Genomic DNA, 10,548 nt, shown 5'->3' on the forward strand with positions numbered 1-10,548 from the left:
TCCAGCCTGAAGTTTTTTCTTAATCCCTCCTTGGCATCAGCGATAGTTTGAACACTGAAGTATTTCCAGGGGTTAAGGATTTATTGATGCATAAGGTGTCCCTGTTTGCATGTGGGGAAGCAGATGGGCAGAGACGCAGGGATTTGGGTGGGAGCTGCAGACAGCGAGCGTAGAGGCGCCCAGGGCGGGGCGGTAGACAGAGCTCACACCAGGAGTGCTGCCCGCCTTCCCCGTCTGCACTTTCCTTTCCTTGCAAATGTTATTTGACAAAAGCAATTCCACTAATTTCCTTCCCTGTGGGCTCCATTCCGCTTTAACTTGGAGGAATCATTATGCTTACTCAGTCGGGGAAAACCCCCACCCAGCTATGCACCCACTGGGAGCCGGCCCGTAGTGGAGAGTAAAGCAGAGCAGATGCCGGGAGCTGGCCTGTGGTGAGGGTCTGGCTGTCTGTCCACAGGTCGCGTCTTGGGATCTGGAGCATTTGGGAAAGTGGTGGAGGGAACAGCCTACGGATTAAGCCGGTCTCAGCCCGTCATGAAGGTAGCGGTGAAGATGCTGAAACGTAAGTGTTCCTTGCAGGGCGGGGTTTGAACAAGGAGCTATGAAGGGAGTCGCTCAAAGCCACACGCTGGGGAGCAGCAGGTGCAGGACGAGGTCTTGGTTCTTTCCGCTCTAGGTTTTGTGGCGTTTAGACTGTGCCTGTTGCTCACGTGGTAGGAAATCAAGAGTTACTATTTCTAGTGGCTTCTTTCTACCTGAAAGACTAGGGATTAGTTAGTTACCAGAGTTGCGACTGAGTCACTCTGGGTTTCTCTTTTAGACTCTTGGTGAATGAAACTTTAGATATCCAGGCTCGGAATCAGTTGTGCCCTTGTCTTTTTCTGAGGGAGAAGCAGGTAGCTCAGTTGAGCTGACGTATGATTTATTTCTGCAACAGCCACGGCCAGATCCAGTGAGAAACAAGCTCTCATGTCTGAACTGAAGATAATGACTCACCTGGGGCCGCATTTAAACATCGTGAACTTGCTGGGAGCCTGCACCAAGTCAGGTAAGTTCCTTGCTGAGCGCCTGTGGCTGTGAGAACTGTTGGACCAGGGTTAAGTCCTCTGCTCTGCACCCCCAGACATGCCAGGGGGTACAAGTCCCTTCAATGGAGTTGACTTGTTTCATTGAATTGATGGAAATTCATTGTTTTTGAGCTAAATCTCTTGCCAGTCCAAACATAGCAATTCCTGGCTTTTCTGTGCTTCATTTTCATCCCTGTCTCCCGTGGGTTCTATTCTCCACAGGCCCCATTTACATCATCACAGAGTACTGCTTCTACGGGGATCTGGTCAACTATCTGCACAAGAATCGGGACAGCTTCCTGAGCCACCACCCGGAGAAGCCCAAGAAGGACCTGGACATCTTTGGGCTGAACCCCGCTGATGAAAGCACACGGAGGTGGGTGCAGAGAGGGATGTGTGCATCACTGACTTACAAGCCTCACAAGTGGGGAGGCCGGCGGCATCCTCAGGGATACCAGGTGTGGAGTCAGTGCCTGAGACAGTAAGACAGAGGGGCACAGTGCCCTGCCCAGTCATCCTGTGACTGTGCTGAGAGACACGATGTCTGCAGGTGTCGGACCAGGTGTCACGTGGAAGGTGATAGGTCTGAGTGAGAGAAGGTGTGGGAGTCGTTCTGGCAGCCCGTCTGCTGTTGACGTGTGAGCCACTTAGGACCCGTGAAATGCAGCTCTGGCTGGGGATGCCTGAGTTCTAGGGCCTTGTAAGAAACTGTCCACACATCTGCACGCTTGTGACAGTGGTCCTCATGAGCCACGCCTGGACCTGGAAGTCCAGTCACTGAGAGTGACCCTGCAGTGACCTACGAGTGGCCATTGATATCTCCAAAGATATGAAGTTCTTTTCTTTTTTAGAATATAAAAGTATAAGTTTATTTTATATTAGAGAAAGGGAAGAGAGTGGGGGAAGAGATAAGGAAAGAGAGAGAGAAGATGAGATGGGGGAGAAAAAGAGAGAACGGCAGCATTCCAAAGAAGGAAAGGAGGAATGCCAGCCTGGAGATACAAAATCCTGTAAGATTAGGACGAAAAGTGAATTTACTTTATATTGAGTTACTGATGGACACCAAGTGAATGCTAAATTTATTGAGTAGCAGGAATTGTCTGCCCAACCCCTGTTGGCCACATGGCCCAGGTTCATGGCTTATGAGTTGAACAAGAGAGAAAGAATAACAACAGACTTAATATAATGAATTTTTTGAATTTGAAATGTAATAGACTTAGAAGATTTTGTAAGTCTATGGAAGCATAGTCCCATCATCTTTGATGTGGCTATTCAGGATGTCTGTGTTCCTGCGAAGATGTATAGAGGGCTGGCACTGAAAACAGATAAGTACTAACCATCATGGCAGCTGCCATCTGGGGAGCCCCTTACCTACACCAGGTACCATCCCAGATAACCCCCTGAGTCTGTAAAAGAGATTCATTCTGCATCTTCAGAAAGTGCTTCCTGAGTCCTTTCCATCCTCCTTCACAGAATGTCTGAGCTGATTTAGTTATTTGGTTAATGCTCATGTCCCCACTAGACCCCACCCCATGAAGGTTGGCCTTGCTGTTGCTCACCGGGCAGCCCCATGTCTGCCACAGGTGCCAGGCACATTGTGGGCACCCCCCAAACCACCATGGCTGAACACTGAGTAATCACCCAGCAGGGCGCCCTGGGTAAGGCTTCTTTTTCTGTTTTTGCAGCTATGTTATTTTATCTTTTGAAAACAATGGTGACTACATGGACATGAAGCAGGCCGACACCACACAATACGTCCCTATGCTGGAAAGGAAAGAGGTCCCTAAATATTCAGACATCCAGAGGTCACTGTATGATCGTCCAGCCTCATACAAGAAGAAATCAATGTTAGGTAAAAGTGTCTGTACTCGCTCGGGATACCGTGATCCTACCGTGGTTTAATGATACTTAAAATATTCAGAGGGAGGTGAACAGGGATGGCTAAGCAGCCCAGGCAGCCTGTGTGTCCCTAAATGCAGGACCTTACACAACGGGGTCTGCTGTGTGGTTTTACAGGCCTGTGGTCTGTGAATTAAAAAGCATAAAGACAATGTAATGAATTTTTTAAACTAGAAGGGTAATTTTTTTACAAAATTATTTATTTTGATCAAATGACCTTCTTTTCTTATTGCTAACGTGACCTTTTTTAAGTGGAAGTATGGTGGTAATTTATTTTTTTTCCAATGTTCTTACTTGACAAAATTAAAAATTGGCAGTGTATGTTTGTTCCTTGTACTGGCTTTCTTCTTAAGTTTTATGAATCTGTGAATTTACCGACCCTTGCTTTTGGTTTTCCTAATATCCAAAGTGTGATAGAAAGTGCAGAGTAGACAATTTGAGGTTATATTTTCTGACACGTGTTTCTGTTGAATGTTTTTGAAAGTGGATCAGTCTGTTTTCCAAGCAGAGAAGTATGTGGCAGGGTTGAATAGATTTATAAACTCCCAGGAGCCCAGCTGATGCCCATACAAGATGGACCACCTCCCATCTGCTCTGCTCGGGTGGCCTGTCTAGGGCTCTGGTCTACTCACAGACTTGGAGTTGGAGGACAACATTGGCTTGTGCTGGGCACTTGTCTTCCAGGGTCTGAGCCCTCCTACTGTTCAAGGCAAAAAGTGTTGAGCTGCCATGGAAATTGTTTTGAAAATCACTAATGTGCTCTGAATTCTTTCAGTGTTCTTAAGTGAAAGGTATAATCCATTAAAAAGGAGAATGTGCTTGTTTTGCAAAGCTCCGTACATAATAATATTTTCCATTTCTGCGGTTCCAAGTTCCATTTGCTTCTCATTGCCAAATGGGTGAACTTCCAAGCGCTTTTTAAAGATTAGCCAATGAAAGTTATCGGAACCAATGTTTCCTCTCTCCTCCCATAGCGTTAAAAATAGTTTACGTTGCTTCCCAGGCTGAGCTGGGGGACTTGGCACCAGCTATCAGAGGAACCTTAGTCATGCTCAGGCCCAGGCCCGGTTGGCAGACAGACCACAGCTTTCTGGCCTTCCCGTAGCTGGCTGAAAAAAATGTGAATGGCTGGAGCTACTCTCCACTTGCCTGAAATTTTTCAAAAAGAACCAAGAACTGCTGGCCTAGCTTGCCCTCTTCCTCGAAAACCCTGGGGCCCTTCCAGATGAGACTGACTGGGGAAAGTGGATCAGTTACCAACAAGGGAACTCAATGCAAGGCCGTGGGCCGTGATCTGTGATTGCTACTGCATCTGGTTGGTGGTCCATTTTACTGACAGATTAGATGCTTCGTACTACGAAGGTGACTTTCCTAGAAGCTGCTTTTCCAAAAGGTCCTTATGTATGTTCATCGTGGAAGATTTTAGTGTGCATGTTTGTGTTTTAAAGGTGGCTGAGGTGAGTTGCTAACTGATTAAAAAAATAAATTTAGGAGGCAAACAAATTATGTGTGAGAACCTATTGCAGAGATCAGTTTGGGTGGGTCCTTGCGGCTATATGCATGAATAAAGAAAAAATAATTTTTTGACCAGATATACATTTGTGCACATGTATTTCATTTTTATGACAGAATTTTTGCATAGTGTAGATATTCACCTGTGAGATGTAGAAATTGCCTAAGAAAATACTTGTGGCTATGTTCTCTGGGCAAGACTCAGCAAGCTGGCAGGTGTTTTTCATGCTTTCTGCCAGCACCAACACATTCGATTCCTTTTCTGCAGACTCAGAAGTGAAAAACCTCCTTTCAGACGATAACTCAGAAGGCCTCACTTTGTTGGATTTGTTGAGCTTCACCTATCAAGTTGCCCGAGGAATGGAGTTTTTGGCTTCAAAAAATGTAAGTTCCAGGAACAGAGGCCTTTTCAGATGCAGCCACAGATTTCAGGGTGAGGGAGTGTGGAAGGAGGCCCCAGGGGGTAGATTTTGGAGAGAGCAGCGACAACGGCCACCTCTCGTTTACCTGCCTGTCTTCTCTGCACACGGCAGGGGCCTCATGTTACCAGGTCTCTATTTTTCTCCAGAGCTTTCTCTCTCCCTAGTAGCTGTTGGGCTCTCCCTAGAGCTGCGGGAAGGTAAGCCCTTCCTGTGAGGGTGGCCTTGCTGAGGTGAGCCCTGGTGGCTCCAAGCACCGCCTGGTGGAGCTGGGGCATCACAGGGCTGGTACCGTCTACCCACAGGCAGATTGACCCTGAGGTCACTTCTTTCCCTTTCCACGCAGTGTGTCCACCGTGACCTGGCTGCTCGGAATGTCCTCCTGGCACAAGGGAAAATCGTGAAGATCTGTGATTTTGGCCTGGCCAGAGACATCATGCATGATTCAAACTACGTGTCAAAGGGCAGCGTACGTCCTCTCTTCCCTCCCGGGCACGCTTGCCCTCCCTCCCTTTAATCTCTGAAGCCACGTGCTGCTCTGAGCCATCTGGTGCACGTATTTTTAATACGGAGCCCCCAGGCTTCATGGGTGGACTGTAGCAGGGTCTCCACTTGTCTTAGTGGGATTTGAGGGAAGGGACTTAGCCATTCTGTACCTTGCCTTCCCTGTCTGTGGCAGGGAGGTGATCACAATACCTGTCTACTGAGTTTCTGTGGAGATTAAGTCAGTAAATTCATGTAAAGCGCTTTAGGACAGTGCCTGGCATAGGGAAGTACCCTGGAAATGTTAGTATTAATATGTAAACTGCACGTGTGAGTGTTCAAGTATGCATTTCCAAGAAGAGTGTCTCTAGTTTTTAAGCTATTAGATTTCCAGAAGGCATTCGTGACCCCTAAAATGTTAAGACGATTTGAATTAACATTAATATACCTCGGAGGTGCAGTTTCCTTCAAGACAGTCATTTTATCATTTACAAACACCACTTTCTCCATCTCTTCCACCTCTAAGAAGGTGAAGTAGCTCAGGAGGTGTCTGCCAGCTGCAGGTACAACTCTAAATCACCCCATGTAGCTCACGGGCTGCCACACCCACCTAGAGAAAGGCCTGTGTCCCTGCTCTGGGCTGTTCATGTCCTCACATGGCCACAACCTCTAGTCAGAGGGTTTACTATGCAAATTCAGGCCCCTTGTACAGGGACCAGTCTTTCACCCGGTCACATAGATGATGAATCTCTTATCTCCCTAGTTGTCTTAGGAGGTCGAAGGATGCTATGTGGCAGCTTTATGTATCTCCCTCAGTTTAGCATTTCCACCAAAGGCAGGTGGAAAAGGCTTCACAAAAGAGGCTGCAGAATTCCTCTTAATGTCCAGCTCTATGAAGTGTGGAAAATTACCATTTCTTAAAAATTAAAAGCTGTAATCTGCTCAAAATTACTGGATGTGCTCTTAGTTTTGTTCCCAGGAATAGTTGAAAGTAGGGGACACATTTTTGGAGTGAAAGTTCAGGGTTGAATGTTTGGGGATGTCATTCCTTTGGAGGGTGTAGGGGGCAACGTCGACCATTCATCAGTTGTCAAATATTCGTTGGCACGGAGATTGCGGCCGTGAACTAGATACTCCCGTGGGGTGGGAACGCACACGTGGCTGTGAGCACGGAGGCCACCCTCTCCGTTCCTCAGCTGTGGCCCCCGCACGTGGACGCAAGCTTCATTTCCCCCTCCTTCCCTGCAGACCTTTCTGCCCGTGAAGTGGATGGCTCCGGAAAGCATCTTTGACAACCTCTACACCACCCTGAGCGACGTCTGGTCTTACGGCATTCTGCTCTGGGAGATCTTCTCCCTCGGTATGGTCTGACATCTCTGCTGGTTTGAGCTGTGTTGGAACATTCCTGGAAGGGAATGTGTCCTTCCAGGCTGGGGGACGTAGACAGTGTTGAGGTGCCGGCCAAGGGTGCTACAGCCACCTCCCCATGCACTGGGCCCGTGCAGACGGAGACAGGCCTCTGCCTGCCCATCCTGTGGCCGTGGCGGAGCAGGCTGCCTCCCACTGGGGGTGCTCCTGATGACACCCGCTCCCTGGCTACATTTTCTTTTTGGACTTTGGGTTAAATGGGTTCACCAGAGGGGCATTGCCCTCCCACATTTTTGGTGACCACTGTTCAGGTGACAGGAAGCCCGTGGGGTGAAGGGTGTGGCTCCCCTCCTGGTCATCTTCTGGAGGAGAGAAACCTCCCAGGTCTCACCAGTTAGTCCGCAGGTGCTGCCAGGACAGGGCCCCAGAGAAGGAGGAGTTGCATCCCGACCTCTGGAGGGTCTTCCGGGAAGATAAGACCCAATTAGCGATTGTAATCCATGGGCAGTGAGAAGAGTAAGGCATTGGGAATAGAATTCCGAGAGGTAACTGGACTCACCCTGGCCGTAGCTGGGAAGATGTGAAATGTCTCGTGAATTTGTCGTCCTGACGTGGCAGCAAAACGTGTCTCCATCTTAGTCCTTTCTCCATGGGTGATCACCGAGGAGCCTCCTTCCTCTTAGTCCTTTCTCCATGGGTGGTCACCGAGGATCCTCCCAGTGTGGGGCTTAGAGGAATCTCCTCCTCCCTTTAAAGCAGAGATTCATCTAGAGACTTTCTAGGCCCCAAAGCTGACTTTTACTTTAATTATTTGGACATTTCGAGTGAAAATGACTTTCTTGGCCTCTAAGATTCAGAACTTCTCTTGCTGGTGCACTGTGTACCACATGCAGATCTAGTAGTCAGAAGCACTGAAAACACTTTAGTGCCTTTTCTAAAGATGTAGAATTTTTTTGCCCAAAGTGCTTGGACGTGGCCAACCCAGAGACCTTGTTAAATGTAAGATTTGAGCAGGCCCCTGAAGTCCAGGACATGACGTTTAATTTCCTTGAAAGAACCATGGGTTTTGTCACGGTGCCCTCCCGTGCCCAGTGGTTGGCCGACGTCCTGGGCGCTCCTTAGTCCTGGCGTTTCCTCCGGCTTTTAGGTGGCACGCCTTACCCTGGCATGATGGTGGATTCCACATTCTACAATAAGATCAAGAGTGGATACCGGATGGCCAAACCTGACCACGCCACCAGCGAAGTGTGAGCTCCTCTCCAACCCGGGGGCTATGTTCACGCCCAGGGGGCCGAGGAGGTGGGAGGGCCCCTGAGTCGCCACCCTGGGCCTGCTCTGAGCTCTGGGTGTTGCCTGCAGCTATGAGATCATGGTGAAGTGCTGGAACAGTGAGCCGGAGAAGAGACCCTCCTTCTACCACTTGAGTGAGATTGTGGAGAATCTGCTTCCTGGACAATATAAAAAGGTATGTCAGGGCCCAGTAAGGGGGGGCAAGGCCTGGGGGGAGGACAAGAGAGTAACTGGACGTCGTGCCGTGAGCAGTGCTGTCAACACTGCTGCAAAGGACGATTTTCAAAGGAGGACGAGGATGGTGTGATTGGTCGTGGGGCATCAGGGCGTGCCCCAGAGGCCCCACAGCACTGATGGGGGCGTCAGGGCGTGCCCCAGAGGCCCTGCAGCACTGATGAACGGAAGCCCCCTTCCTGCCGGGCTCCCTTCATCTTAAACACGTAGTGCCTGTAAGCACTTTACTCTGCAGACGCTTGGCATCTGGAGCTCGTGTGCAGTGAAGTTTCAGGGCATCCGTGCCCATGAAATCAGTAACTTGAATGCACTTAAATCCATGGGAAATTGGCTTTTACCAGCTGACTAGAAAGAACCCCCTCAGCTGTTATCTGTGGCTCCAGCTGGGTTTCGTGGAATAGGAAACATTGTTCAGGGGAACAAATGTGATTTCATGGCACCAAGCAGGATTCGTGAATGAATAGAGGAACTTTCTGCTGGGGCGCTGAGAAGGGAACCCAGACGTAGCCTCCATTCCCTGGGTGCAGAGTCGCCATTGTGTGGCCTTGTCTTACCTGTCTCACCTCTTGTTTCTTCCCAAAGAGGAGCAGCTTCAGGAGGTTGTGTCTGACTTGGAAGTTAAACACTTCTGCCTATTATGAATCCCCTCAGCGAGGCAGTGAGGAGGCTGAGAGAAATTACTCGTAGGTTGCCCACAGATGCCCTGGAGGTGTGTTGGTGGAAAGAGATCAAAACTGTTGTTGAAAATAGAGTCTCTCCAGGCCAGGCCTGGTGGCTCTCACCTGTAATCCCAGCTCTATGGGAGGCTGAGGTGGGAGGAATGGTTGAGGCCAGTTTAAGACCAGCCTGGGTGATATAGCAAAACTTCATCTCTACAAAAAAATTAGTCAGGCATGGCAGAAGCCTGTGATCCCAGCTACTGGGGAGGCTGAGGTAGGAGGATCTCTTGAGCTCAAGAGTTTGAGGTTGCTGTGAGCTATGACGCCACAGCCCTCTAGCCAGTGGTTTTAAACCTTCCTAATGCCGTGACCCTTTAATACAGTTCCTCACGTTGTGGTGACCCCCCACCATAAAATTATTTTTGTTGCTACTTCATAACTGTAATTTTGCTACCATTATGAATCGTAATGTAAATATCTGATATGTAGGATGTATTTTATTTGTTACAAATGGGTCATGACCCACAGGTTGAGAACTGCTGCTCTAGCCAGATCAACAGAATGAGACCCTGTCTTGTTAAAAAAAAAAATAAGAAAAAGAAAGGAAGGGAGAGGGGGAAAGAAAGGAAGGAGGGAAGGGAGGGAGGGAGGGAGGGAGGGAGGGAGGAAGGAAGGAAGGAAGGAAGAAAGGAAGGAAGGAAGGAAGGAAGCTCTTTTCATATCAAAGGTTAGACTTGCCCGATGCTTAGGGATCCGGAAGGCTCTGGGTATTACGCCCCAGTGGGAGTCCCCACCTCCTCTTGGGACCCACCCAAACCCTGGAGAAGTGGTAAGAGGTGATATTTTGGGGCTGGAAGGGTCCAAGCTCATCCTTGTCAGGGAAGGATCAGGGACACAGTCTCAGCTACTGACTTGGAGAAGGGACTCTTGGCATCTTAAGACGTCCCAGCAGAAGCTCTCCGCCACTGGGGTCCTTTCTTCATGTCTCACGTCTCTGGGGTCCAGGTGACAGATGCCTGTCCTTCTACTGTCTGAACCAGTTATTTTCAACTGGTATGCAATGAAAATTTTTACAGATCATTAAAACATAAGTATTTTCTCTTTTTAACGCCTTTCTTTAAATCAACATAATTTAAATGTGCCTCCGAAGTTTCACCATAGGTTCAAGTGTACCATGGGATAAAAAGGGTTGAAAAACACTGGTCTAAATCCTACAACCGTGAGGTAGTCTGGAAACATGTACAGTTAAATAGCAAGTTCTGAGTGTCTCTGTTCATGTCGGAGGTTTAGTCAGAAACACTTGATTAAATATGTTAAATGGACGTTTACAGAGTTATGAAAAAATTCACCTGGACTTCCTGAAGAGTGACCATCCCGCCGTGGCACGCATGCGTGTAGATTCGGACAATGCCTACATTGGTGTCACCTACAAAAATGAGGAGGACAAGCTGAAGGACTGGGAGGGCGGCCTCGACGAGCAGAGACTGAGCGCAGACAGCGGCTACATCATCCCTCTGCCCGACATTGACCCCGCCCCAGAGGAGGAGGACCTGGGCAAGAGGAACAGACACAGGTAATGCAAGTGGCACCCAGTGTCCCTTCTTCCCCACCCAG

At 48.8% G+C, this 10,548-nt stretch overlaps 1 protein-coding gene across 2 annotated transcripts in view; it reads left to right on the top strand.

The window, feature by feature from the left end:
- PDGFRA (platelet derived growth factor receptor alpha) overlaps positions 1 to 10,548 on the top strand; it is a 46,321-nt gene that overhangs the window by 27,204 nt on the left and 8,569 nt on the right. For both annotated transcript variants that reach the window (XM_023515990.1, XM_023515991.1), the window contains exons 13-22: positions 461 to 565; positions 941 to 1,051; positions 1,293 to 1,446; positions 2,756 to 2,922; positions 4,750 to 4,865; positions 5,247 to 5,369; positions 6,632 to 6,743; positions 7,899 to 7,998; positions 8,111 to 8,216; positions 10,266 to 10,507. In XM_023515990.1, the coding sequence (XP_023371758.1) occupies positions 461 to 565; positions 941 to 1,051; positions 1,293 to 1,446; positions 2,756 to 2,922; positions 4,750 to 4,865; positions 5,247 to 5,369; positions 6,632 to 6,743; positions 7,899 to 7,998; positions 8,111 to 8,216; positions 10,266 to 10,507 (1,336 nt within the window). The remainder of the gene's footprint in view (positions 1 to 460; positions 566 to 940; positions 1,052 to 1,292; positions 1,447 to 2,755; positions 2,923 to 4,749; positions 4,866 to 5,246; positions 5,370 to 6,631; positions 6,744 to 7,898; positions 7,999 to 8,110; positions 8,217 to 10,265; positions 10,508 to 10,548) is intronic.

Source organism: Otolemur garnettii, unplaced genomic scaffold (genome assembly GCF_000181295.1).
Source record: "Otolemur garnettii isolate 467f Iridium unplaced genomic scaffold, OtoGar3 scaffold00083, whole genome shotgun sequence".
In the NCBI taxonomy this organism is placed as follows: Eukaryota; Metazoa; Chordata; class Mammalia; order Primates; family Galagidae; genus Otolemur; species Otolemur garnettii.